This window comes from Colletotrichum spaethianum, assembly GCF_022836535.1.
Source record: "Colletotrichum spaethianum MAFF 239500 DNA, contig34, whole genome shotgun sequence".
Taxonomy (NCBI): Eukaryota; Fungi; Ascomycota; class Sordariomycetes; order Glomerellales; family Glomerellaceae; genus Colletotrichum; species Colletotrichum spaethianum.
This window is the reverse complement of record NW_026054804.1, coordinates 179,764-206,686: the sequence shown is the minus strand read 5'-3', so window position 1 is coordinate 206,686 and position 26,923 is coordinate 179,764. Positions and strand designations below refer to the sequence as shown.

Sequence of the window (26,923 nt, the reverse complement as noted above, 5' to 3'; positions counted from 1 at the left end):
ATGTGAAGAGCAAAAACACTCTGACAGTCATCGACGTCCCGGGATTATTTGAGTGCCCACACCCGGTGAGCTGCTATTTTTGGTCAGTAAGAGTTGATGTACTATGTAACGAGATATAAGGCGCTAATTTCTGCCGGCAATTTACGGCGTCGTCTTGAGTGACATACCAATACACTGTAGGGCTTACTACCGACGGTGACATCGTGCTCATTGAGAGCATGGTAAAGTCGTATATGGCAAATCCTTAACAATGTTGACGTAAGCTGCTGCTGTTGTTATGTGACCGAAAGGTTATTAGCGGAAGAACCGAGATGAACTGCAGACTATCTCCATGCATTAATGATACAAGGTGATAGACTCCTACCCTAAGTGATCTGCGCCAGGAGAACCTAACTTTGTAGAAATGAGTTTTAGAACTCAAATAAACTTATTCATATAATTTGACCGAAAATTAGAATTTAGTAAAACAGAGTCAGAGGAATAGTGTGTATAAAAGCTCTTGTGTGTATAGACTCCTACTTCTTTACTTTTTAGTATGATTTCGACATTCAACCTTAAAACACCTTGACCAACTGCACCTCAACCGACTTTTACTTAGGTACTACGTTTTACACGTATCCGGCCTATTCATAATACTAACAATGCGGTTCTATCTTACTACTGCCTTGTTTTTCGACTTGGCTACTGCCGTTAGCGCTGTTCCTCACTCTGTGGATATAGCCGCTAACGTTGAAGCCGCGACGCCATGGACCTCCTTCTAGGCCGCAAAAATTCCGGCTCCGGCTCCAAGTGTAAGAAGAGCTCATGCACGAAGAAGAATAAGGACAAGTGCACAAAGGAAGGAGGCACATGCGACGACTCGGACGACTATTGTGACAATCTGGTTTGTAGCACCACCTCAACTTGTCAAAAGTATTTCTAGGTAAGTCAATCTCACAGTAGGACGTCTATTGAAAAGAGTGGTAAAGCTGATATTCGAAATATTACTAGTCTTATCAAACCGTATACTGATGATCGCGTCTTAGAGGATGCAGCTATAAGTCATTGTTGGTATCACAGAGTTACCCGTATATAGGGTTTTGCAACTGGGCGCAGTTGCGGGCAAAAGTCAGCTGCTGGCATAAAAAGCGGCATCATAACCGTGTAGGAACAAATCAATCAATCAATCAATCAATCAATCAAGGCGGTGTAATGATGTCCCATCCGATGAGTGCAGCCCAGTTGCCCTGTCAGCGATCCCTAGCCCTCGCTCCAGGGACCCCTCGGTGGTCCCTGGCCGCCGCCCGATTCAGTGCCAATGTACATGGAAGTTTGACGTAAAAGGAGGTCTACGTGGAATAAAAGAAAACCCTCCAAGTCGCGACCCGAAACCAAGAATCCCTGCAAACAGAACGAGAGAGAAAAGGAGACACTACCATCTCTCTTCAACATATCCATCATATCCATCGTTTTCTTTAATAATTTGCTATTCGTGTAGATCCCAGCTAGGTGCTTACAATACCATCTTGAAACCGGGCTCTCGATCATCGCCCGTACCCTCATACTCATCGTACTTCCCTGCCGCCTTGTCACGGTTGATCTTGGCGCACCAGAGGACATTCAGAAGAGTTCTATTGTCATAAATGTCAGCACGCGGGAGCTAGATCATTAGTGATGGTTGACATACGCTACCCATGCATAACACAGCAAACCCAAGATGACAGTGTGGCCCTTGTGGTAAAATGGGCCTTCATTGCTGGGATAGATAAAGGCTGCGACACAGTTTAGCGAAAGCTTTCTTCTGGATGAGGCCTTTGACTTACTCGCGACGAACCCTCCGCAGTTGGCGATGGCAAGCTGCAGCGCAGAGGTCGTAGCTCGCTTGTAGTGGCCGGCCGAGTTGTTGGAGTTCCAGACCAAGACGCAAGGAACAGCGCTGTACATGCCGATGGCCATGAGGCAAGTCATGGCGAACCTCGTTTGCGGCGCTGTGACGTTGGCGATGACAGCGTAACCAATTATGGAGATGGGAAGAACGCAAAGCATGAGGAGACCGCGAAGGCGAAGACGATCCGACAGGAAGGCCACGAGAACTTGTTCGTCGTATTAGATGGGTCACGCCACGATAGGGCCTTGGTGATTGAGTGCTTACCTGTGACAGGGGTTGCGACGGCATATGGGACAACGGACCACAGCTGGACCTGGTTGGAGTTGGATGCGATGTGCATGTCGTTGATGATAGTTGGGAGCTTTAAGGTGGTGCTGTCAGCCAACAGTGTTCGGCTGCACGCATCCATGGCAACCAAGACTTACGAAAAGACCAAAAGAGTACAGGCCAGACAGAATCGCAAAATACGCGGTCGCACTGAGCCATACTTGAACGTTGAGAACGCCGCGCCCGACTTCTGACCAGCGGAATCTCTCCTCTCTTTCACTAGCAGAACTGTCAAGTGTGTCAGCCTCTTGTTTTCATACGCTGTGGCTCAATGAGATATTCGTACTTGAATCGACCCTCGATATTGGTTTGGAGTCTGAGCGACGCCCACTCGCGCTCTTCGGGGGTCAGTATCTTGGCGGTCGCCAAGTTGTTGGGCAAACCAATAGCGGCAATAATTCCGCAAACGACGGTCTACGACAGTATGTCAGAAACTTGACGGCAGAGCATCTGAACAACAGAAACTCACGATGAGACCCTCAATGATGAAGATCCATCTCCATCCCTCAAGGCCACCCTTGGGGCCAATGGCCGACAAACCTCTCGCAAGAAGGCCTCCAAACGCACCGGAGAGGGATGCAGCCGTGTAAAAGATGCCGATCCGGAGCGCCAGCTCTCCGCGGGTATAGAGCCCAGAGAGGTAGAGCACCATGCCCGGCAGCAGTCCACCCTCGCACATGCCAAGGATCGCACGAACGGCGACGAAGCTGCCGTAGCTGCGGACAAAGCCGAGGCACATGGTAACGATGCCCCACGCGCAAGTGAGGAACGGGAGCCAGATTCTGGGTGAGACCTTTTTCAGGACGAGGTTGCTTGGCAACTCGCTGGGCGTGCATTAGCGACCGGACGTGTGGGGTAAACACATGGGATGATGGGCCTTGGGGGGTCTTGAAAGGCTGAAGATCAGCTGAAGAGGATGGTACCTGGCGATGTATGTTGCATAGAAAACGGCCAAGCCCTGGTTGTATTGGCTGTTGTCGATGCCAAGATCCTCCTCCAGGCCAATGATCTTTGCATTGCCGACGTTGGTTCGGTCGAGGAATGAACAGAGAAAGAGGAGTGCGAGCAGAGGTAGGACCCTGTCAATCATGTCGTGTTAGTGCCCTCACTCCAAAGTATCATCAATGGCTTCATGTGAGCTTACCTGGTGTCGACCTTGAACAACAGGGTCTTTGTGAGATGGCGCTGACGCTCCACGTCAGCAGCCAACTCATTCTCATCGTGCTCGGCTTTGGGGTCCATGTCGAAGTCTTTCGTCGTCATGGCGGGCTCGAACCAAGTTGGGCACTTTCTACCTCAAGAAGAACTCTGTCAAAGCGACAGCGTGACAAGCAAGACTACTACAACCAAGAACAACGAGACCTTTCGTCGAAATGAGCCAAGCATAGGCAAAAACTTGGGGGTTCCTCTCCCGTTTTGAAGCCCGTCTTCCCCGGACCCCAAATCTGCGGGGTTGCTTGAGTCGCCTGCGGGTGGTATCTTACACCATCCCCAGATTGCCCAACCAAAGCTGGCCGCTAGCCGTCCGCACCAATGAGAGGCCGGTGTCTACCGTGTGTCAACCTGGGGGCGGGAAGCTGGTTCGGAGTCCAGTTCTGGCCGCCGAGAACTACTGCAACAAAACGTCCTAGTTCCCGCAAGTCCCGGTGCCCCGCCATCCGTACCTACAAAGACGTCAGAGAACGGACCCAGGTGACCCTCTTGAAGAATGGACCTGGGTTCATGCTGGTTCGCAGTCATCATGTCGTCGGCGTGCAAAAGAACCACCGATGAGGCCCGCCCACAAACCCGTTGAAAAGATGCGTCGCGCCCACCTAACCCGAAGTCGAAGGTGTCACTGACAATCGGATTCGTGTTCATCTTCTTCGTTCTTATCTGTTCCCAGACCTTGTCGCAGGAGCTCAACACTTTGGTTGTGATTTGTGACAATTTCAAAGTAGAACATGTCTTCAGTTACTCGCCAATTGCGCCCGCGGGTGCTTATTCGGGCATCCTTCACAGCTTTGCCTGCAGTCTGCGCGCAACCGCAACGGTTCCCCCGCGCAAAGGTTCTCGGCGTCGCAAGCTGTCGCGGCATCACCACAACGCCAATTCGCAGGTCTCAGAAGGCGCCGGCCGTAAAGAGGGGAGGATCGAAGCTGTACGCATCTGCGGACGAGGCTGTCGCCGACATCAAGAGCGGATCAACCATCTTGAGTTCTGGCTTCGGACTTTGTGGTGTTGCAGGTAAACACTGAGCAGCCCAGGGAGACTGGTTTTGGCGCGAATCGAAATTGACTAACATGGTCTCTTACAGACACGATCATTGGTGCACTCAACCGTAGAGGCCCCGAGAACTTGCACTCGCTGACTGCAGTGTCAAACAATGCCGGCCAAGAAGGCAAGGGTGGTCTGGCTACCCTCACCAAGGCCGGCCAGGTGAATCGTTTGATTCTTTCGTTTCTCGGAAATAACAAGGCTCTCGAAAAGAAGTACCTGACGGGAGAGATCGCCATCGAGCTGTGCCCGCAGGGAACACTCGCTGAGAGGATCCGCGCCGGTGGCGCCGGCATTCCCGCCTTCTTTACGCCCACTGGAGCTCGTAGGTGACATCATCCAAAGCAGTATTGGGCCACGTTAACTGTTGTAGACTCGTTGGTGCAAAGCGGTGACATTCCCGTACGGTTGGACGCTTCCGGCGCGGTGAAGGAGCGCGGTCGCAAAAGAGAATCGAGAGAGTTCAACGGCAAGACGTATCTCATGGAAACCGCCTTGACCGGAGACGTTGCCATCCTGAGAGCATGGAAGGTCGACACCGCCGGCAACTGTGTCTTCAGGTGCGTCCGAACCCTCCGTGTCTGACTGCTTTTGACTGCGGAACCGCGCTAACTCGGCTCAACGCAGATACACCACCAAGGCCTTCGGACCCATTATGGCCAAGGCTGCCACCGTCACCATTGTCGAAGCGGAGAACATTGTCGAGGCTGGTGCCATCGACCCCAACGACGTGGACCTGCCCGGCATCTTCGTCGACCGCATCGTCCCCTCCACCGCCGAGAAGAACATTGAGATCCTCAAGACGAGATCGGAGGGAGCCGACGGCGAGGACGCCTCCAAGCCCAAGAACAGCGCGCAGGAGCGCCGCGATCGCATTGCGAGGCGTGCGGCAAAGGAGCTGAAAGAGGGGTTCTATGTGAACCTCGGTGTTGGTGAGTTGCTCGAGTGCAACGGCGTGAAGAGAAAGGAGATATTCTAACAGTCGTAGGAATACCAACGCTGGCCCCCTCTTTCCTGCCTGCTGAGCGTAAAGTCTGGATCCAGTCCGAGAACGGTATTTTGGGCATGGGTCCTTACCCGACGAAGGACGAAGTTGACGCGTAAGTACATCCTCATCCACACCGGTCGGCCAGCAACTAAGAGCCCATTCCCACAGTGACATCGTCAACGCCGGCAAGGAAACCGTGACTCTCGTCCCGGGCGCCTCCACGTTCGACAGCACCGAGTCCTTTGGCATGATCCGCGGCGGCCACGTCGACGTCTCGATCCTCGGCGCGCTGCAGGTCAGCGCCACGGGCGACCTGGCCAACTACATGATCCCCGGAAAGGTGTTCAAGGGCATGGGCGGCGCCATGGACCTGGTGTCGAACCCGGACAACACCAAGATCGTCGTCGCGACGGAGCACGTCGCCAAGGACGGCTCCTCCAAGGTCGTGCAGGATTGCAGCCTGCCTCTGACGGGCGCTCGCGTCGTCAGCACCATCATCACCGACTTGGTAAGTTGCGCCCCAAACGTTGTTAGGGACGTGTTGCTAATGCCGGCCACAGTGTGTGTTCCAAGTTGACCGCAAGAACGGCGGCTTAACGTTGACTGAGGTCGCACCCGGCGTCGATGTCGAGGAAGTGCGCGCGAAGACGGACGCGACGTTCGAGGTTGCCAAAGACCTGAAGCAGATGGAGTAAGATCACTGTATATCATGTGTTTGTGAGAGATACCATAGAAGAAGTAATGCGACACGATAATTTCAATCCGTGAGAGCCTTATTCAAACGATTTTTTTATTCATACCAAGTGACATTAATTTCTATTTATGCAGTTCGTAAAACATCCAAGCAGTCGTCGGCAGTCGTTCTTCCGGTGCGCTTGACAGAGATTGAATCGGGGTATCATCCAAATTGGGCACCAGAAGGGGTTTAATTTAATATCAGGTCGAGGTTCTCAATAGTGCAGTCAGACTCTTAGTCGCTGCTTGAGCTCGAGCTGCTGCTTCCGCTGCGCTTGCGGTGCTTGTCCTTCTTGTGCTTCTTATCCTTCTTGTGCTTCCTGCGTTCTTGTCAGTCTTGGTCCGGATATCACCGTGATGAAGAAAACTCACTTTTCAAACTTGTTCTCCAACATGTTCGCGCCAACTGCTCCTGCAATCGCACCGCCGAGTGTGCCGAGGAGACCGCCACCGGCCTTGTGTGCCGCCCATCCGGCAGCGCCGCCACCGACTAATGTCGCACCGAGACCGCGCTCATCCTGACCCGGGCCGCCGGGACCACCGGGCGCACCGTATTGAGGCTGGCCGCCGTACTGAGGTTGGCCACCGTACTGAGGCTGTCCGCCGTGGGGAGGCGCATGACCGGGCTGGTTGTACTGCTGCTGGGGAGGGTAGGGAGAGCTGCCTCGGTTGTCGTGGCCGTAGCTCTGCTGATGTTGCGAGCCGCCCTGAGCGTATGTTGGCTGCTGGGGTCCGCCGTATCCGTGCTGTGGAGGGGCGTTGTAGCCGCCTCCCTGCTGGTACGGGGAATGCGACTGAGGGGGATAGCCACCGTGCTGCTGTTGGCCCTTTTGGAGACGTCAGTATGACCGAATAATGGCGATGGCCTGGCTGTTGCAACAGTTGCGAAGGCTGGCTTTGCGTACCTGTGCATAACTGGGCTGCTGAGGTGCGTAGCCTCCGCCCTGGTTGTAACCATGTTGGCCGTGACCCTGGTTGTGCCCGTGGCCGCTGCCGCCACCTCCGTAGTAATCGTTCGCAGACATGTTGGCTAGGGAAGTTGTCGAATTAGACTGTGATAGATGTTGGAGAATGTATAACACAACGTTGTATCGATCGGACAGACAGATAAATGAAACGAACCGCAGCTGAAGAAGAGGGGATAGCTGGAGCTTAAAAGGCCGTCAGACATGAGCGCTCACGCTATCCGTCAGACGCAGCAGAAACGGAGCTTGCGGAAATTGCCAAGGAGGGGCACGACATGCATGCAGCGCGCCTAACGGGGATTGGATCTCCCCGCCGTCACATCCACCACATCCACACCGCGCACAGCAGCGAGCGCCCTGCCGCGCCCCTCGGCTCAGCTACCTCTACTCGTCACTCTCACCGTGGCGCAGTCACTGCGCGGGGTGCCTTGTGAGCTTGTCAGCCCTGCTGGGTCAGCAAGCCACAGACCGGGAGCTGAGGGGAACAAGCCACCAATGACGCGACGCCATTAGTCGCCTTTCGCATTCGGCTCCTCGGGTCCGATGCGGCGAATGGCAAGGGCATTGTGTTCAACGAGTCTCTATCCCGGGAAACTAGACATCTCTTGTTTGCTTGCATGCTGCAAATGAACTCTTTGTTGGCGGTACGACGTACACGTTCCCAATGGATTCTTGGCTAGGTTCAAGTCAACGGTCCTGATGGAAGTGTTTCGGAACGATCTGCTAAGCCCCCATAGGATCGGACGAACTCTCCAGGTCGCCACTGCCACCGTTCTGTCGCATCAAGCTACTGTAGCCCTTGCGTGCCCCGGCCTCAGTGGCCACGACCCGGATCCCTGGGGTAATCCAGGTGCAGGGAATCGGTGCTCAAAAGTGGGGAGCTGGCCGCAGCTGACTTCGGCGTCTCCGGTCGCGGCGCCAGTGGGGCCGATTGGCCGAGCCAGTCCGGGCTTCAACGCGCAACGGGAGGGACAGAACTCCGATAATCAGGGACGTCCGAAAGCAGCGGCAGGGCTACTCCGCGAAACCCAATATTCCATGAGGTCTCCTTTGCTAAAGCGCCTAGTTTTGCCGTATCATTCGTCTGGTTGACCCGCCATTACCCTGCGATTACGGCTCTGTCAAATTTGCCTTTGTTTGGTTTTGCAAGTCGGCCAGCTGGTTGCTCCGTCTTTTATTTATGTGCTCAGGAGTTGAGTAGTGTTGTAAGTTGTGATTGTATCCATAAGCTTCCGCTTCATTCCCAGCCAACCCACGAAAGTCTGACTTTTCATCCATTTTTCCATAGTTCCTCTAGCCTTCACTCAAAAGCCCGTTGCCATCCTAGACCAGCTCAAAAAGAGTTGCAAAACTCTTCTTTTTGTCTCTGTATGTATTCTTAAGATAATCAAACACCACTTGTTTGCTTTAACTCAACCCTGTAGTTTGTCATATACATTCTAATTTTGGCCCTGCCTGTTAACTTCCTCTTCAATTGTGAACAGTTGCCACTCCTCCTCCTCATCCTCTTCTTCATCTTCGTCATCTTCTCCTTCGTATTCTTCTTCAGAATAGCCTATGGTTGTTTCGTACCCATTCTCCGACTCGGACGCAGTCTCTTCTGGGTAGTCGTGGAGTAACCAATCCCAACGAGAAGAGTGTTGCCATGGAGACTTGCCCATCTCCTCCCGTAAAACCTCACTTTTTTCGTCCACCGACTCTATTGCTGCATCCCACATCGCTTCTCGGATCTGTAGCCCAACCGTCTTGTAGGTGTGTACCAGATCCCATCGTTCCCATTCCATCTTCTGTTTGATCAGAGGGGCCAGCGCAGCTGCGGCCCCTCGTTGATCCTCGTGCAATAAATATTGACGAATTCGCTGCAGGGTTTCGACTTCATTCTCCAGATTCCTGTTTCTCACCCCAATATACAATCGTACGAATGCCTCCTTTTCTTCTGCTGTCGGCCTTAGAAGACCTGACAGCTTCCAGCCCTTGGCGTAAGAGACCCAGATGAATTCATCCCATGCTGTATTTCCTGCCCAATTGACCATGTCCGTGTTTATTTCGGAAAGTGATAAGCTGTCCAAAAATGAAAGTATGCCATGATCCGCACAATGCACTGCCATATGTAGAATAGTGCCCAGAGTACTCGAAGGTGTTGTTCTGGCGCCTGCTTCCATGAGGTATTGAAGACAAACTTGTTCCTGATGTAGAATTGCTTCCTCCAGCGGCGTCCATCCAAGATAGTTGCGTCCTTCTAAGTCAGCACCTGCTTCCAAAAGCATTCGCAGATTCTCTTTAAAGATATCTCTGTTAACACCTCTTCCCAGAAGATAGTGGAGAACAGAACGACCATGTGGATCGACAGCCGTCGGTGACGCTCCTGCCCGCAACAGTAATTTTATTATCTCCGTAGAGCTTTCACCTGTCATCCCGGCAGCACGGTGCAGGGCTGTGAGGCCGAGATTGTTCTTCGCATCAACGCTACAACCGGCATCGAGTAAGTATTGTACCATCAGGGTATAGCCCTTTTCGCTGGCTCTGATGAGGACAGTTTCTCCGGAACTGTCTCTCTGATCAACATCACAACCCAACCTGAGTAATTCCCTGACAGCATCGATGTTTCCCAAGCTGGCAGCTACATGTAAAGGTGTTTCGCCGCGGTGATTAAGCTGGTCCATGGCCCATGATTGACTTTTGGCGGCTCGCTGTATCTCAGACATGTCCCCTTGTCTAACAGCACTGTGCAAGGGCGTCTGTATGGCGTCAACTCTGGCTTCGCCGCGAGAAATCATATTGCGTAATGCATCTTTCTTCTCTGAGGGCAGAGAAACTTCGTCTTCGACCAAACGGTTTGCTTTGAAGAACCAGTTGCTAGGATTTCCACATGTTATTCAGGAAAATCCCTGGTTTATACCTGATTGTGCACATCAGACTTACTGGTCAAAACTATCATCGTTCAGCTGGTCTCCCCAAAAGTGTGCCAGATACAACAAGATATCTGTTGTTCCGCTAGAAACAACGTACTAGAACCGTAAATTAAACAGAATGTTGTCAGCGATAATGACCATGGAAACCAAAAGCATTGGGGAATAAACTCTCACGTGCAATGCTGTGTCCCCGTTAGAGGCGCTATCACCAGGGTATATTATCCCGGTATGTTGCATCAGCTGGCTCAGTTCTCTTCTCGAGTGGTGTTCGACGCAGCCCCAGAAAATATGATTAAGCGATATTATCCTAACCGGTCGTAACGAAAAGCTTATTCTTTTAGAAGCGTTTACTGAAGCCTGAAGATATATTAGGCGAGAGCACAGCCATGCCGGAAAAGAATAGCTGAAAGTAGTAGATGCTTTCCCGCTGCCTCTGCAGGTAGACGAGTCGCATTTTTCGCTCTCACTGCAGGCAAATTGTCGGTCGTAGGTCAGTGAAAAAGACCCAATCAGATTTCGGACCCAATCTGCGGATCTGTAGGATACAGGACGCGAGCCATGACAGCGACACCAGCACGGCCGGGGGCACCTTTCGAGCGCCGATAGTGAAGCGTTGATAATCACACTATCTGAACCCTTGGATGAGAGCCCAGTCGTTTTCGTCGATTGATTGCCCGAGAGAACAAGCTGTTGTATGTCGGTGTTCATTTGGCCAACAGACTTCTCATACTGCGGTTGGTTTAGCGCTTTCATGTCATAGACCCGTGGACTTTGCAGGTGGCGAGAGCGTCCTTCGAAGTCTTTCGGGTTTGAAGAGATCAATGCCATTGCACCGTGTGTTTCAATCGCGAAGCTCTCGATGCGCAGGACGAGCTGTCTGTAATATGTCAGTTATGATGTCGTCGGTCTCTTCTCCTGCGCCTCATACTTGGTTTCTTTGGCTTCCCTGAGCTGCAATGTTTGTAAAGCAGCGAGGAGATTTGCGCGGGCATCACGCGCCTTCTCGCGACATTCAGATAGCCTATTTTGTTGCAGAAACCACTTCGTTTTCTTTGGCTTGACCTTGCCATCCTCTTTGACAGCTCGGACACAGTTCTCGTGGACCTGCTCGAGCTCTGAGACAATTTCACCGAGCTGGAGCCTGGCTCTCTTCAGCAACGGCGTCTCAGGCAGGGATTGATCGGTGCTCGTTCCCCGCATATCTGCTTCTTCAACCACTAGTCGAAGGGTTTCAATCTACAAGGAAGACCATAGCGATCAGTTTTTGGTTCCAGTAGAAGAACCTTGGCGCCTATACTGACTTCGTTGTTGAGCCAGGCCAGCTCGTTTCCGATGCCGGGGATTGCTCGAAGAACATCGATGACATGGCGTCCAGCGATCAGAGCCTGGCCGATAGCGATAAAGCTTGCTACCGCGCCTATCACTTCCATTGCATCGCAGGGGAGCGCAGAGATAGAGAGTTTTCGCGGTAGGCGATTATGGCAATGCGCTTTTGCAACAAGACATGTAGGATCGGGTCCGAAGAAGAGGTTTGTAGAGGTTCAGGTTTGGGCATGGTGTCAGCCTGATTGTTGCTGTGGGCTTCCGCGACCATATGAGCGGTAAAAAACACCAATCATAGCCGTAGGGTGGACGCCGAGCATGCTGCATCATGCACGGTGAGATGCATCCTGTGGCGCAAGCACCAAAATGCCTACCAGGCACACCCTCAAATAGCCCAAGATTAGTCAACGAAGCGACTTGATTGGTATAATTACAATCTTGATCTTTACTCTCTCACGAACAGCCCGGCCATGCCCATACCAGTACCGACACACATGCTGACAACACCAACTTCACCACCAGATCTCCCCAGACCGTGCAACAGAGTGCTCGTCATGCGCGCACCAGTAGCACCAAGAGGGTGTCCCAAAGCAATTGCACCACCATCAGGGTTCACCTTGCCGTCCTCATAAGCCTGCTCCAGACCCAGTGCCCTCAAGCAGTAGATTGCTTGACTAGCGAATGCCTCGTTAATCTCCCAGCGGTTCACGTCCTTGTTCTCAAGGCCGAACTGGCCGAGGAGCTTCGGGATCGCCAGAGCGGGGCCAATACCCATCTCATCCGGCGCGCATCCCACCGTCGTAGCTCCGATGAACTTGCCGATGATGCTATCGGTGAGACCCAGCTCTGTGGCGGTGCTTCTGCGCATAAGCAGTGTGGCGGCGGCACCGTCGGAAACTTGCGACGAGTTGCCTGCAGTGCTGGCACCATCCGGCTTGAACGCCGGCTTCAGCTTCTGTAGAGCCTCGATGCCAATGTTGGCGCGGATACCGTCGTCCTTGGCGACTGTGATGGTCTGCTCTTCCCCAACCTTGTTGCCCTGCTTGTCTACCTCTTGGTATCTTGTTGTGACGGGGACGATCTCCTGAGCGAACGAGCCATCCTCCCTCGCTCTCGCGGCGTTCTGATGACTGCGCACGGCAAACGCATCCTGGTCTGCCCTGGAGACACCGTAGCGCTCCGCCACGTTCTCCGAGGTGATGCCCATCGGCATGATGCAATCCCTCGCATCCTTGGCTGGCGAGTCCTTCAACGCGGGCCACACGTCTACGGGGATCGCACGGCTGCCGTAGTTCCGAGTCATGCTCTCCATTCCGGCACCAATGCCCACCGATATCGTCTCGGTCCGGATCTGTGACGCGATGAGCGAAATCGACTGCAGCGATGACGAGCAGGCGCGGTTGACGGTGTACAGGGAGGTTTCATTGGGGTAGCCGACGTGGTTCATGGCCATGCGCGCCGCCTTGGAGCCGCCGAGCTCTGAGAGGACGACGCCGACGGCGACATCTTCGATCTTGGCGGGGTCAAGGTTCGGGTTGGCGTCGAGCGTGGCCTTAAGAACGGTCGAGAGTAGTTCTTCAGGGTATGCGTCTTTCAACTGTCCTCGGTTCGACCGACAGATGGCTGTTCGCAACGACGAGAGGATCACGACATCGGAGGGTGCTTTCTTCAGCACGGACGAGAGTCCTTTGGGAACAGACATGGTTGCGGTGTGTTTTTGGAGCTTCGCTCGTCAATTGACTCGAGATGATTACGCTGTAGGGAGGATTGAGCTTGTTGAATAGAGAAAAAGAGACAACGTCCAGAAAAAACAGCCGGCAGCAGGTCGAAAAAGAGTCGGGTAAAAATGAGCGATGTCGCCGAGGTCAGGGGGGAGCTTAAATGATGTACCAGTTGAGAGTTTGGGGAGAATAGCTCTTCCCCTTCATCCCCTTCACTTCCCCAGCTTGATCCTCGAAGCCGAGGTGGGGTGGCCCGCTCCCCATGGCAATTGGGTTCGGCAACGCTTGAGGAGCTTGAGCTCAGTTCCGGGGCTAAACATTCAACCGGCAGATGTTTCGGCAACTACACCGAAGCACACCGAAATACACCGAGTCACACCACAGCTGCGAGTTCACCCTCATTGATCCCATTTGGGGCGAACCCTCACGAACAAAGTTGCTGTCTCCATACCAGTTCGCACCAAACTAGTGTAGTTTTAAGCTGTTTTTAATTACTTAATTATCTTTAACAAAACAAAACTTGGAATCAACCACGCACCCTTGTTGACTATCCTAAGCTTTGCTCCTCAAAGTGCGAGACTTCGTGTGGATTAACTACAGACAAGCATTACAGAGATTTAGGTGCTTATTTTTTCAACACGCAAGACAATCAGCTTTATTTGTAACAATTCTCAAAATATCAGGCGTAAAGAATCAGGATATTCGTCCATTTAGGAGGCGGCGAACAACTGAATGATATTGGTTGGGGAATGGGCGGAGATTGATCCCCGAAAGACCGGTTTATGTTGCTAGTTTACTACGTAAGTCATCACCCAGTCAGACAGATCTTCCTGACCAAGCTCCATGCAGTGGACTACTGAGTATAATACATCATTAACGTGCATGTTCCATAAGGCGACTTCTGCATCATGGAACAACTATCCGGGGGCCTTGCCGCCGTTCTATGTCTGTCTTTGCCTCTCTTCCTCAATTCGACAGAAAAGCTATAGTGATAATATAAAAGACCCTTTCCTTACAGAAAGACACCATGATTCTCAGCTAACTTTATTGCATGTTCTTTATGTTTCAAGATCAGCTTTAGATTGAGGGTACTAACTTGAATGCGGGATGAGAAATGGAGAACCAAGCATGGACCGGATCTGCTACACGTGTTCTCATTTGAGCGACTCGAGGAGAACAATGTTAAATTTATGACTTGATGCGATAACATTTTATCCGTGAACGCTCGTAGCCGACGAGCGATTCAGTTCGTGCCACATGCTCTTCTTTGAGCTGATAAATTCATGGTCGTACCTGGACTCATCTACAACGCTGCGGGGAGATTATAATTCTAAGAGCTGGTAGCGAGCGGCCAAGAGTACAGTCAGTTTACCTTCTCACCATTAGCGGTCCACCTTGCGACCCTGTAATTGACATTAAGTGGAAAACATATATATGCCACTCCTTGGCGCCAATGTCCGCACAACGCCCGCACACCTTCACAGTCAAAGCCGTATCCAATACAATCTCTGCACCTATGTTGGAACCTTTTCCTATTTTACGGGCGCAATTCGCCGCAGATGTGCGTCGAAGGCGCTCTTACAGTCGTTAAACAAGGCGCTTCGCACCACGTCCGCTGCCTCATAAGTCGGAGTAGAAGATTCCGTTTCTGTTGCATAGACCAATGTGCATTTTGATCTTGCTCTATTTTGAAACTCCTGAGAGATATCATATAATTAACCTTCTGGGCAATACCAGAAAAATTTGATGATCACTAAACCTTTATTCATCATAGCAAGGAACATAGACACTCCACCCTAGGGTGACTACTTATTCGAAAAAAATCACCCCAAGATATAAGAACAGCGTTTTCTCTACTACATCTCCAATTTCAAGTGTTAATTCTTACTGCAAGTCTTGACTTATTTCGTCATTGCCGTCAACAAGAGAAACAATGAAGGTCCTTGACGTCACAGCAGTCCTCGCCTTGGTAAGAGCCCCGAACCGCCGAGCGTTAACCGCCGTATCGACCAACTAACATGGCAACTTCAGAGCATTTGGATCGGTCTAACTTCTGCTGCCTACTGCAACAATAACCCAACTCTCATGTGGCGTTGTCTCAGACCCGATAACTCCAACTCTGGTTACACTTCATCTTGCTGTCCCGGAGGAAGTTTCCAGCAAGACGGTGCCGTAAGCACACACCATTTAGATGAAACTTCTAACTTAGAGCTCTAACATGCTGTAGTGCTGCACTTCCAATTGGCGGGGCTTCCAATCTTGCTGTCATGCGCACTCAGGCTACTTTGCCGCCAACGGCTAATAAGCAAAGACTTACCGTCTAACCAGTCACCTTGGATCTTCTAGATAAGCTTTATCTTCCTTCCAAGGTTTTTCTAAAATTGAGAAGGCAGCATGGACATTGTGGCTGGTACAAAGGAAAGAACAAGTTGGGTAGGCATTGTCGTGGAGAGATACACAGATACCGGTATGTGCTGGTATGCGCCCTGATCTCGATTAACAAATAGAGGAATCAACTGTCTAAATATCTTTCAGTGTATCCCAAGATGTAGCGAAAATCGTTCCTTTGACCAAAATCGTTCCTTTGATAAGCCGAGTTAAATACTGATGCTCAACAGTACACCAAGCAAATAGACTTTGGTACCTACCAAATAATCTGCCTACGTCCCGATACCACCGCCTGAGAAGCACGGGCTTTTATTTATTTAGGCTTGCACTCCGATAGACGTAGTGTCTCTATAAGGTATCACCTCGAGTGTTGGAATAACGACACTACCTGACCGTACGATATGCACGACTCAAGGACACATACAATGGATGAGGGCACAGACTGGAAACCCTCGGTTATTCAATGATGGGATCAAAGTATGTTCATGCCGAACTGACTCAGGGACGTACAAGATCATATATCTCGTACACGAAAGCCAAGTCTTGTAGTTAGAAAGACAATCACGGAAAATACATCTTTGATTCACCCCACGTTTTAACCCAGGTACGATCGTACAACTGGGTTCTCTCAAGAAGAGAGAATCCACTCAACATCGAGCATATATTCGGGCTCCGCTCAGGGAAAGAATGTGCACCTCGCAGCTCACCACCTTGCGGTCCCCCTACCCGATGGATTAGTGTGTCGTCAGCGCGCCGGAGCGTAAGGACGATGTGATGGATTGCACGTGCTCAGAAGCTTCGCTGTGAACCGAGTCTGAAATATCTCTAGAACAATTCTCTAGAGAAGCAGTGGATGGCTGTGAGTTTCACTGGGTCCACTACTTCCACATCGGCGACATGTTATGCGGGAAAATGGGGCTAAATTGGTGCAATACCCAAGCCTAATACACTAAAGCTTTACAACCTGAAGTATAATCCGGGGACTCAGTTGCAGTCTAGATAAAACATCTGCATAGCATTGGAGCATATATCTTTGTGCAAGTCAAAAGTACCCTGATTGTTCGCCAGTTCAGACCCGAGGTCGCACTGGTCAAGTCTCACCTCCTCGTTCGTCACATACTTGTCGGCATGGGTAACCTTGACGCAGAAAGGGAAGTTTCCTTATGCTTAGACTGCTAGACCTGAACTTGAAGAATGTGTTCCTGGTGCAATAAACAAGCATTGCAAGGGCAGTGGTTAATGCTCCCCTATCGCTGGAGGCCGGCACTTAAACTCACTGTTCACGATACCGCCCATGTTCAACGTGATACCTACTCATAGGGTAGTCCGCATATGCACAGAGCTCACATAAGCAGCATGCCAGAAGCTCTGTGTTTCTACAGGCCGTCGTATCTGGGGCTAGGTACGCCCGCTGATTAAGCAAAGTCATCAATGTGAGGCTTGGCTTGTCGATCACCAGCTCAACAAGTTGGTAACGTGCTAATGTCGTCAGTGACAAAACCCATATTCCTATCTTCCAAATCGCATCACGTAGGAATAAGATCATTTTCCAAAGCCCGAAACATGCTGGAATCTTACCAATGACCACAGCATCGACCCCCCGCCTTCACAACATCCATGTCCAGAGATCCACCTCTCACCCGATATCCTCGCTTCTGTGTCGCATCGGGCCTCCCAGGCCTCCTCAGGAAGCAAGACTGATCCACACGACATGTTTTCCGAACGAACCAGATCACTCCCTCTGACACCTCCCCCCGTTCCTGAACCCAACACAACAGGTCCTAATGCCCCTAACCCCATGCTAGCCCCAGCAGTTTCCATTCCCTCGGGTCTTGGCACGCGGGGTTTCCAATGACCCCATTTCCCCAATCTGGGCGGTCTCCAGTTGCAGCGACTGACCAACCCTGGCCTCCTTAATGGTAGCGGTGCTTGAATGACTCTTGTCTGGACTCTTGCCGTATGCCTGCTTATCCCCCGTAAGGCTTGGCTCATCGGCCCCATTGCTCTCACCCTTTTCCATCGACCGCCTCTTTCTTCTCTCGGGTCTCAAATCTGGCCCCGGGGACCCCGCGTTCCTTGCCCCGACTGCGGCTCCAGCTCGTCTTGAAATGCTATTGTTTGACCCTTTTCACCCACTAGACCTTTGGTCAACGCGCCGGATCCCAAATGTTGCCCCGGCAGATCCAGCTACCCCGGATTTGGGGGAGCACTAATTGACGCCTTCTCCGTGGGGTAAAGGAATAGAGTTCCCTGGAAATGATGATAAATAGCAGAACCCTACTGATTGTGCAAATTGATGTGTTCGAGTTTTTGCATTGTTGCACGGTTTGATACTGCAGGTTCCATCCTGGTTTATGCTTATTTTCTTGGACCACATACTTTCTCCACTGCATAGTTAGCCTGACCGTGCCGATCCTTCTTGGACACCACCAACCCTTTTTGCAAAGCGCACAACTCGGTTCGAGCACAAACAGCAACCAAAAACTTCCGAAATGACAACGAGCGAGAAGCGTTCACCATCGGTGGAGCGCGGAGAGCATACCATCAACCATGTTGACAGCGTGCTCCACGACGAGAAGCCCATTGCTCAGGATGAGGAGAACCGTGACTGGACCGGGTCTGCGAAGAAGACTGATCCTGAAGAGATTAAGCTTGTGCGGAAGCTGGATTGGCGGATAATGGTAAGTTGAAGACAAGAGCTGCAACCCGTCCTTGCAAATTACTAACCACTCCTTTCCCCATCAGCCGACACTCTGCATCATGTATTTCTTGAGTACGACTCCCCGCTCGACATCGCATCACTTGAGGACACCTAAACTGACCAATCAGACTACGTCGATCGCAATGCCATCGCTCAGGCTCGACTCAATAATTTGGAGGACGATTTGGGCATGTCCGGCACCCAGTTCAACACTGCAGTTTCGATGTAAGAGCCCATGCCACCGAACTTTCTTTCAACTTCATTTTCCGCGAGCGTCGGCTAGACTCTGAATCACCGTCCTCATCATACCGAGCGCAAGATGGAGCATCTTTTCGCGAGCCCGTATGGGAGAATGAAAACTAACAGTTGCACAGCCTCTTTGTCGGCTACGTCCTAATGCAGATTCCTTCCAACATGTTGATTACCAGAATTCAGCCTGGCTTGTACATGAGCGCCTGGATGCTTGTATGGGCCGTGGTATCAGGTATGATCTCCTTTTACGGTGCAAGATAGCGTCAAAGTCTCACAGAATGATAGGTTGCACGGCTCTGGTTCAGAACTATGGAGGTCTTGTCGCATGCCGGTTCTTCTTGGGCATCACTGAAGCTCCTGTAAGGCAAACAACGTATGACATGTATGCTGTAATTCCGACTAATATGAATCAGTTTTACCCTGGTGCCACCTACATGCTTTCAATCTTCTATACCCGCAAAGGTTCGCTAGTCGCCCCTTCAAACCTCCATCGAAGCCATGCTGACACTTCTCCCAGAGGTCGCGTCCCGTATTGCTGTTCTCTACTGCGCCCAGATCCTCGCTACCGGGCTCTCCTCTCTCATTGCAGCCGGCATCTTCGCCGGCATGGACGGCCTTAGCGGCATCTCCGGCTGGCGCTGGCTCTTCATCGTCGAAGGCGCCGCCACCGGTGTCGTCGCCATCTTTGGCTTCTGGCTCCTTCCCAACACGCCTCTGACGACGCGTTGGTTGAGCGAGCGGGAGCGCGAGCTTGCCCACTCCCGCATGGAGAAGGACAAGCTGTCGGACTCTGACAACAACAAGGCCTCAGCCATGGACGGCCTCAAGCAGGCCGTCCGCGACAAGCGCACTTGGTTGTTCTGTCTCATGCAGAACTTTCATCTCAGTGCTTGCTCGTTCAACTCCTTTTTCCCTACGTGAGTTGAGCCGCATCACCATAGCATTCATGGTCTAAAAAACACAAAAGCTAAAATGAGTGAACAGTGTCGTCAAAACCCTCGGCTTTAACACCACAGTCACTCTCTTGATGACTTGCCCACCCTTCATCTTCGCAGGTGCTGCCGGCATCTTGTTTGGTTGGAGCTCCGGTAGACTTCACGAGAGAACATGGCACATTACCACCGGCTTGGGCATCGCTGTCGTCGGATTTGTCATGGCTTCCGCGACGCTCAACACAGCGGCTAGATATATTGCCTGCTTTATCTTTGCTATGGGCGCCTACTCGGTGAATAGCGTAAGTCTTGTCACACACCTATCCGGTGCCATTCGATCATGAAACTGATGCTCCAATAGGTTATCATTGGCTGGGCCTCATCAACTCTGTCGCAAACCAAAGAGAAGAAGGCAGTCGTTCTCGCCATGACGAACGTCGGAGGACAGGTATGTTCCAAATACGCTATATTCACCCAATACCACGTTGCTGATACTATTTCCAGATTGGCTACATCTACGGCGCATACCTGTGGCCCAGTACCGACTCGCCCCGCTATGCCATTGGTTTTGGTGCTTCAGCCGGCTTCTCACTGCTCTCGATATGCTGTGCGTGGTGGATCCGTGTCTTGCTCGTCAGAGAGAACCGACGGATTCGGGCGTCCACTTCGGAGCAGGTCAACTTGTATGGATACTAAGATGCCAAGAAGCTGTGATCGGTTGACCAGGTAGAAACAGAGGTTCCATGAAAAGATGGGAAATAGGTGGTACGGGCAGTTGAGATACGATGGAGATGATGACAATGCCGACCGTCCCAAGGAAGTGGGAGAAGACTGGGTGATTCGAATGCGATGAAGTCACCCAAATACTCAATTTACTCTGGCTGCTTTATTACTATCAGTCGGCCGTTGGTAAAAGCTCCAGACCGCGTTGGCAATGAGTATTTCAGCTTCCGCTGCTTGGCCTTTCAAGGCAGCGGCTATTCTACATATTAAAAATTCATTGAAACCCCGCTTGTTATACATTGCAACGAGTCAGTTAACGCTGTATCCGTTGTTGGAAGTTGCGTCATCTCGAGTATGTATCTGCGTGGCGCTGTTGCCAATACAGCCGAAAGGTATGCTCACATGAAACGAGCCATTGCTAAAATCAATACCTGCAAGATTCAGAAGGCAAACCCAATGAGTCTTATCTTCATTCATTATAATGAAAAAGACTTTACACTACGGGTTTTCTGGTGAGAGATGAGCCGAAATAGCCGTGTCATCGTCAAGGAATATTGCCCCAAAGTGTTGTTGGGCGAAGGACTGATGTTTCAGTTTCTCTTCGAGACGAAATACAAGTGTTGTTCATTACCCAAGTCCAAATGGCTATTATTATTCGAAGTTTTGTCATTGTTATTGACCACACACTCAACTCTTAGCTGAAGAACAAGACGGAGGCAGTGGGTATTTGCACGAGTTTTATAAGGCCGCAACCAACCGCCATGCAGGCATTGTGTTCCAACGATACGCGCAACTTCAAAGGGTCAATCCAAGACACTATTCGCTTACTTCAGAATTAGTTCCCATTTATCAGGGGAAACATACCCAGTTGCCGACATCTTATGAGGAGTCATGCAGGAAAGACTAGGCAAATTGTCGCAGCCATCCACGTTAGTTGTTGGATTCTCAGCCCAAGAAGCGTGAAAAGCTTCGAAAGGTCAACTTAATTGTCTCGCCGCAGAGTAATTTGTTTACTTGGCTCTCAATACATGCAAGTTATTGCATGTAATGTTTTGGTGGGCGAAGACCTGCCTGTCTAGGAAATTGATGAGCGCAGGATACATTCTTAGCGAGCATTTGTGTTGAACTCGACCTTTTTTACAACCTTGAGAAGAAAACAAGTATTATTGTTGACGGCTTACAACTAGAAAATATCTTAGTTCACATGATCTCATTCTCACCCATTCTTATCTGAGGTCTTCTACTCAAAATACCTATCTCTACCAAGGCCCAATATGTCTGACACTAGTACATAAAGCTTAAAATTGGGCGTCTGGTCGTAGTGGCTTTAGCCCTCGAGGGACAGCCAAGACCAGGACGGGGCTCGTTTGGCAGATGCTCTGTAGTAGCGGCTTCGCTTCTGGGAATTGTCAAACCTCCTCCGGGAATCCAGCTAACCACAATTTGGGCCAATAGATATAGTTGCATGCAGTGTGACACTGCCATGCCCAAGGTGGAGCTCCATTGCATTGTCAACCTTTCAAAGGATTGGCCAGACATGTCAGGCATTTTCATCAGGCTTGGGTTTATTCAGCATGTTCTTCTTTTATTCCTACGTTCAAGGACGTTGACCAGACCTGTGGAAGGGCTTCTGCAGCTTCACAGCATTGTTTACTTCAACCAAAGGCGTCAAGGATCCTCTACGTAAGGCAGTCGTTGGGTTTTGGTAATTCGCGAGCGGCTCAACAGAAAGCAGTGAGTTGCTCTTTCTCCAAGGAATGATTCGATTTGTAATGTTCTTTACAAGTATCTTTATACTCGCTAAGAAGTGAATATGGTGACATTATCCCTGAAGCCCAACTGTGAGGAGCAAAGCCCATGTAAGCTCTTGTGGTTTCTAGAGCCTCAATTAATGTGCCTCGATTGTCCATACAACTGTTAGTACCTGTATGCGATCATTAAACTGCTCTCCAGTGGATGCACGATTGATAATACCACGGACTCAAGAAAAATGATCGGATTGCAGACAAACCATAACGTTATCGACGGAAACCAGATTCCGCATCTTAGTCAGACTGAGACCAGAGGGTCTGCCAACCCTGCCATTGTCGTCGTTCATATAAATTGTTGCTATTGAATAGCCCCCGAGCACTAGAAGTCAAGAATCTATCAAACATTTCTCCTCTTGTCATGGCTCATGCGCTGATCCTCGGGGCCTCCGGAATCTCCGGCTGGTCTCTCCTGAACCAGGCTTGCAGTTATCCTACTCCAACGACTTTCAAACGGATCACCGGTACCACAAACCGTCCTCTGACGTTGGAAAAGGCGCAGTTACCCAACGATCCTCGCCTGCACATTGCGTCGGGAATCGACTTCACAAAGTCCGTGGACGAAGTTGCCCTGTCGCTCAAGCAGAAAATCCCAGATGCAGACACCATCTCCCATGTCTTTTACACAGGTACGGTGACATCCCCACGATCCCAGTCAGGTCTCGAAATAGGGGTACTCAGCAGCACGTAGCATACGCAACGGGGACAAGTCCTGAAAACACGGTAGAGTTGAATACGGGCTTGCTGTCAGTTGCAGTGCAAGCGATCGAGAAGGTCTCTCCGAATGTCAAGGTCGTCATCCTGCAGACAGGCGGCAAAAGGTAAGGGACTCCTTGCCGTTACATTCACGTCGACGTTACCAAGGGCTGAACATTCAGTTACGGCGTCACGCACCCCAATGAAGTCAAGATCTGTCCCCCCTTGAAGGAAGATCTCCCTCGGATCCCATCGCCGTGGGCCAATGACGTGTTCTACTACAACCAGTACGACGCGCTCGAGAAGCTGTCGGAGGGAAAGTCGTGGACCTTTTCCGAGATTCGTCCAGACGCCATCATCGGCTTCGCCCCTACATCGAATGCCATGAACTTGGCCAAGGGAATCGGCATCTACCTGACGATCCACCGGGCGGTCCACGGCGACGGCGCCAGCGTCCCGTTCCCTGGGCCGGACAACAGCTACTATACAACCCACAGTGACACCTTTCAAGACATCCTGTCCAAGCTGGAGATCCATGCGGCCGTCAATCCCACAAAATGCGGTGACGGCCGCGCCTTCAACGCGGCGGACGGGCAGACTATCTCATGGTCGCAGGTGTGGCCGCGTCTCTGCAAGTACTTTGGACTCAAGGGCCAGGGGCCGGCTCCTCGCTTGGCGCCGATTACCGACTTTGTGACAAGACACGAGGAGGTCTGGGCCGCTCTGGCTAGCGAGCACGGCCTGGAGAAGGACGCTGTTCAGAGTTTTGACTGGAGTTTTCTGGATTTCATGCTCGTTCAGGTTGGCTTTGACCGAGAGTTTGACTTGACGCGGTCTCGCGAAGTTGGGTTCATAGAGGAGATAGATACCGTGGAGGGATTCAAGACGGCTTGGGAGCGGATGAAGGCTGCCAAGCAGCTCCCTCCGTTCTAGACATGCGTTCGGGAAAGAGTACCTGTGTAGCTTCTACGCAGAAATTTCAGAAATTCGGTGTCTCTATTGATATCGCAGTGCTTCGGCAACCACATATGTACCACAATCAGATGTACTACTCGGACATGACGTCGATGGTAGCATGGAGATGAAGGTAGACTAGCTTGATATATAAGTCAATCTCGAAACTGTAGGTCAAAAGTCAAGAATAGGAAGTCTCTTGGCAAACACTTCTGACCCTTACGGTCTAAGTCGGCTCATGCAGACTAGCAACGGCTGATGGAATTGAACGGTAAAAGGCCTTGTCATGGAAGCGTCAGCATAACTGTCCCTGCACCATATCAGAAGAGGAACAGCTCGCATAATATAACGCAAGCCGGATCTTAGGAATCAACTGATTCGAAAACTGTCCGTAACACCAAGTATCGGCACTGATGAGATTGGATCATGTGACCAGGCTTGAGGTTGAGAACCGAGTCGCCACTTCGAACCGGGGAGTTCGGGCATAACACGGTTCTTGCATCACTCAAGCATGAGTAGCTTTGCCAAACGGCTCCCCAGCCGGTAGCCAAGACTGGTTCCAGCACGACGATTCGCCCCGCGGACGCGGAGCGGGCCAGCAGTGCGCTTGCATGACAGAGCCAACATTATCGTTCTCGTCGGGTTGGAGACCGGGCTCCCAACGGCGCTCGACACATGTTCGCTGCGAGGTTATTCCAGAGACCGAAGGTCCCGGACACCGCGCGCCATCACCTGACGCGATCATGCTACCGCTTCGGGACAGCATGAGCATTGACCCATCCGAAGAGCTCGACATTGGCGTGGCTCTGCGTCGTTCGGATGGAACATGTGCGTATCTTTGGCCCGGGTAGAAATCTCACAATGATCCATTGTACTGGTTCTGAGACACGATCCATTCACACCTCGAAAAGGTTCATGCGGGAAAATAAAAACTCATCTTGCGAGTTTGTTGAGCGAAGCCTGTGGTGTGCAATACGGGATAGGAGTGATTTTTGCAGAAACCTTGGCCTCACACTGCGATGCCGAAAAGTCTTCACGTGAAGTCAGTCTCCTGGATACCGGTTATCTGCATTTCAAAACAAACCGGAAACTTAATTGGGCTTGTGTTAAGGCCATGCCGGGAATGACGCGCCGTGCATACCCTGTTCGATGCCGGCGAATCTTTCCAGCCGTGGCCGAGGGAGAGACGGGACCCTTTGACGGAAGCGTTAGTCCCAGTTGAGCAGTACGTCGTCTGATTGTTGTTCGGGATTCGATGTAGTCGATTCCGGATGGAACCATATCTCGAAGTGGAGGTGGAACATGCTGGATGTAGCTCATGACAGCTCACGACAAGGTAGAGACGGTGCTTGGCCACGGGGGTAATCGGGGGAGCGGGTAACTTTGAGCATCGGCGAAGCGCGTAGTGGAGGGGAAGAACGCAGAGTCGGCGCAATTCTCGAGTCCGAGTGAGAGTCAAATCAGTAAAGATAGAATGATGGATTGATGTACTTCATATGAAGATGCGTGAGTTCTTGCCGAGGCAGATGTGGGATCGTGGAGGACCATTCTAGGCCGGGCCACTGGGAGCGAGCCGATAAGCATACGTTACTCACTACTCGAACCGTTATTGACGAGTGAAACGAATCCGGAGTCGGAAAATACTCACCCAGTGATGGAGCCCGCATTGTCGTTGGGATGGCCTCGCCGTTTCATACTTGAGTCCGATGCAACTTCCGCGAGATCGCAGGGTGCGTGTAGTGTCGCACTCAGGCCGAGTATGCCTATTTTGAAGGGTTCCACTGGCAGGGCACAAAACGGTCAACATCCTAGCCGGCCTCTTGTAATCCCCATGTTTGTGCGGACTTTTTCATGTGTTCTCGTTTGCGGTCTGGGCATTGGTGTATTCCGCTGTTCGGTCGGGTTCTCATTTCGTGTTACGATTCCTGTCAGTTTGGCAATTGTCATGTGGAACAGACTTACCCACTGGAACAAACGCCGGTTAGACTCAAGCAGTTGACACGGATAGTAACGAGTTGCTTCGCAGTTTTCAATGATGCAAGATACCGGGGGCCACAAGCAGGTTCACTACTCGCCCAGAGAACTGGATTTGCTGATACATGTAGCTATAGTTTTGCATCAGCTAGATGCCCGAGTTCCTTACCGGTATTGGACGTAGAAGTGGAGACTACCTAGGTATGAGAAGCTTTCAACAAACTGCCTTGTGGATGTCATTTCTTATGCCATTGCCAATCCTAGGCCGCTCTATTGTCTCAGGCAGATTCACTGATGCTATTGAGACAATCACGCTGCGACCGCGGCTTCTTCGTCTTCTGCGGCCCCGGCACACGGAAGGAGAACATCACAACCGGCGCCGGCATCTCCGCTTAGGTACACGGCCGGTTTTGTGATCAGTTACGCGACATGTTGATACGAGGGCCGATACGAGGGGCCCCAGCCGCGCAAACAAAGTTGAAACGAACGCAAACGAACAGCACTCTCCTGATTGTCATGGCCAGATGGTCGATTCAGTAAGCCACAACTGAGAGACAAGACTCTTTGATACCATATACTTGCGCACACGCCTTTGACAAGTTGTCCTCGAAGATTTCGGTACGAACATCGAAGAGAGGCTCAAACAAAATAAGTGCGGTGAGGAGATCATCTAAAACCCTCGATAAGGCTTTGCTGCTCTGCCTGCCACATAAATCAACTCACGTAGATTTGATTCGTGAGAGATGCAGTATTCCTGCATTGTCTGGTGTAAATGGGACCTCATTGGCAAACGGATGGATACGGCTTAGGCGGTGGCTTGCCCATCCGGAGGGGCAAGGGACGGCACTGGGAAATGATTGGCTGGGCCATGGCAGTTTACGAAAGGTGCATCGTTGTTGGTCGTTAGTAATCGTACAGCTTGCTTCGCTTAGCTGCGCAGCGGTACGTGAAATGACTGGTGGGGATCTTTTCGACATGATGCCTATTGCGGTATAGTGAACTTGGAGACATCTTGGCTGGCTAATTAAGCTCCATAAGCTTTGGACCTCGAGTTCGGGTTCGTATTGGGGAAGGGCAGATCCGCCGGGGTGCAGACTAGCGTCCGCAAAGCCATAGGTATGCGAGGTCAAAGTAAATCGGCTGCCAGCGTCAGTATGACTTTTGCCGGTGAACCCTGATCGCGTCGAAAGCGCGGGATAGGATACTGTTGCTTCCTTCGTCAATCTGAGGGTAGGGCCGCATCTCGAAGGCCAATGCTTGACAGTGCTTTGCGAGTGCGACGACCGAACGGAAGTGACCGAAGCACAGGGCGGCCTGGCCCCATGCTTCCATGCTTCCATGTTGTTCCTTGCGGCGGGCGACTAGAAGCAGCTGCAGGCGAGATGGTAACACTGGTGCCAT

The 26,923-nt window shown here is 51.4% G+C and overlaps 9 protein-coding genes across 9 annotated transcripts; 3 read left to right on the top strand and 6 right to left on the bottom strand.

Annotated features, from left to right (window-relative positions):
* Nucleotides 1-1,492: 1,492 nt before the first annotated feature.
* ColSpa_10255 (putative transporter) lies at nucleotides 1,493-3,457 on the bottom strand (the record flags this gene model as incomplete). The annotated part of the gene is made up of 9 exons (XM_049276467.1): nucleotides 1,493-1,610; nucleotides 1,667-1,751; nucleotides 1,803-2,072; nucleotides 2,132-2,228; nucleotides 2,293-2,422; nucleotides 2,481-2,608; nucleotides 2,664-3,018; nucleotides 3,118-3,273; nucleotides 3,339-3,457. The coding sequence occupies 9 exons, from the start codon at nucleotides 3,455-3,457 to the stop codon at nucleotides 1,493-1,495; spliced, it is 1,458 nt and encodes a 485-aa protein (XP_049132424.1).
* Nucleotides 3,458-4,137: 680 nt separating this feature from the next.
* Nucleotides 4,138-6,133, top strand: ColSpa_10254 (sucrose non-fermenting protein kinase 1; the record flags this gene model as incomplete). Its single annotated transcript, XM_049276466.1, has 7 exons — nucleotides 4,138-4,420; nucleotides 4,491-4,775; nucleotides 4,824-5,010; nucleotides 5,078-5,382; nucleotides 5,439-5,550; nucleotides 5,607-5,946; nucleotides 5,999-6,133. The coding sequence occupies 7 exons, from the start codon at nucleotides 4,138-4,140 to the stop codon at nucleotides 6,131-6,133; spliced, it is 1,647 nt and encodes a 548-aa protein (XP_049132423.1).
* A 275-nt stretch (nucleotides 6,134-6,408) lies between these two features.
* ColSpa_10253 (uncharacterized protein) lies at nucleotides 6,409-7,198 on the bottom strand (the record flags this gene model as incomplete). The annotated part of the gene is made up of 3 exons (XM_049276465.1): nucleotides 6,409-6,493; nucleotides 6,546-7,000; nucleotides 7,079-7,198. The coding sequence occupies 3 exons, from the start codon at nucleotides 7,196-7,198 to the stop codon at nucleotides 6,409-6,411; spliced, it is 660 nt and encodes a 219-aa protein (XP_049132422.1).
* A 1,379-nt stretch (nucleotides 7,199-8,577) lies between these two features.
* On the bottom strand, nucleotides 8,578-9,171 carry ColSpa_10252 (uncharacterized protein; the record flags this gene model as incomplete). Its single annotated transcript, XM_049276464.1, has 1 exon — nucleotides 8,578-9,171. The coding sequence occupies one exon, from the start codon at nucleotides 9,169-9,171 to the stop codon at nucleotides 8,578-8,580; it is 594 nt and encodes a 197-aa protein (XP_049132421.1).
* Nucleotides 9,172-10,941: 1,770 nt separating this feature from the next.
* Nucleotides 10,942-11,480, bottom strand: ColSpa_10251 (uncharacterized protein; the record flags this gene model as incomplete). The annotated part of the gene is made up of 2 exons (XM_049276463.1): nucleotides 10,942-11,286; nucleotides 11,352-11,480. 2 exons carry the CDS (start codon nucleotides 11,478-11,480, stop codon nucleotides 10,942-10,944), a joined length of 474 nt encoding a protein of 157 aa, XP_049132420.1.
* A 338-nt stretch (nucleotides 11,481-11,818) lies between these two features.
* ColSpa_10250 (3-ketoacyl-CoA thiolase, peroxisomal) lies at nucleotides 11,819-13,075 on the bottom strand (the record flags this gene model as incomplete). The annotated part of the gene is made up of 1 exon (XM_049276462.1): nucleotides 11,819-13,075. The coding sequence occupies one exon, from the start codon at nucleotides 13,073-13,075 to the stop codon at nucleotides 11,819-11,821; it is 1,257 nt and encodes a 418-aa protein (XP_049132419.1).
* A 4,899-nt stretch (nucleotides 13,076-17,974) lies between these two features.
* Nucleotides 17,975-20,063, top strand: ColSpa_10249 (putative transporter; the record flags this gene model as incomplete). The annotated part of the gene is made up of 7 exons (XM_049276461.1): nucleotides 17,975-18,163; nucleotides 18,341-18,408; nucleotides 18,558-18,667; nucleotides 18,953-19,352; nucleotides 19,420-19,669; nucleotides 19,729-19,815; nucleotides 19,872-20,063. 7 exons carry the CDS (start codon nucleotides 17,975-17,977, stop codon nucleotides 20,061-20,063), a joined length of 1,296 nt encoding a protein of 431 aa, XP_049132418.1.
* A 2,196-nt stretch (nucleotides 20,064-22,259) lies between these two features.
* On the top strand, nucleotides 22,260-23,527 carry ColSpa_10248 (short chain dehydrogenase sol3; the record flags this gene model as incomplete). Its single annotated transcript, XM_049276460.1, has 3 exons — nucleotides 22,260-22,527; nucleotides 22,590-22,719; nucleotides 22,777-23,527. The coding sequence occupies 3 exons, from the start codon at nucleotides 22,260-22,262 to the stop codon at nucleotides 23,525-23,527; spliced, it is 1,149 nt and encodes a 382-aa protein (XP_049132417.1).
* A 3,144-nt stretch (nucleotides 23,528-26,671) lies between these two features.
* Nucleotides 26,672-26,923, bottom strand: ColSpa_10247 (uncharacterized protein; the record flags this gene model as incomplete). Its single annotated transcript, XM_049276459.1, has 1 exon — nucleotides 26,672-26,923. One exon carries the CDS (start codon nucleotides 26,921-26,923, stop codon nucleotides 26,672-26,674), a length of 252 nt encoding a protein of 83 aa, XP_049132416.1.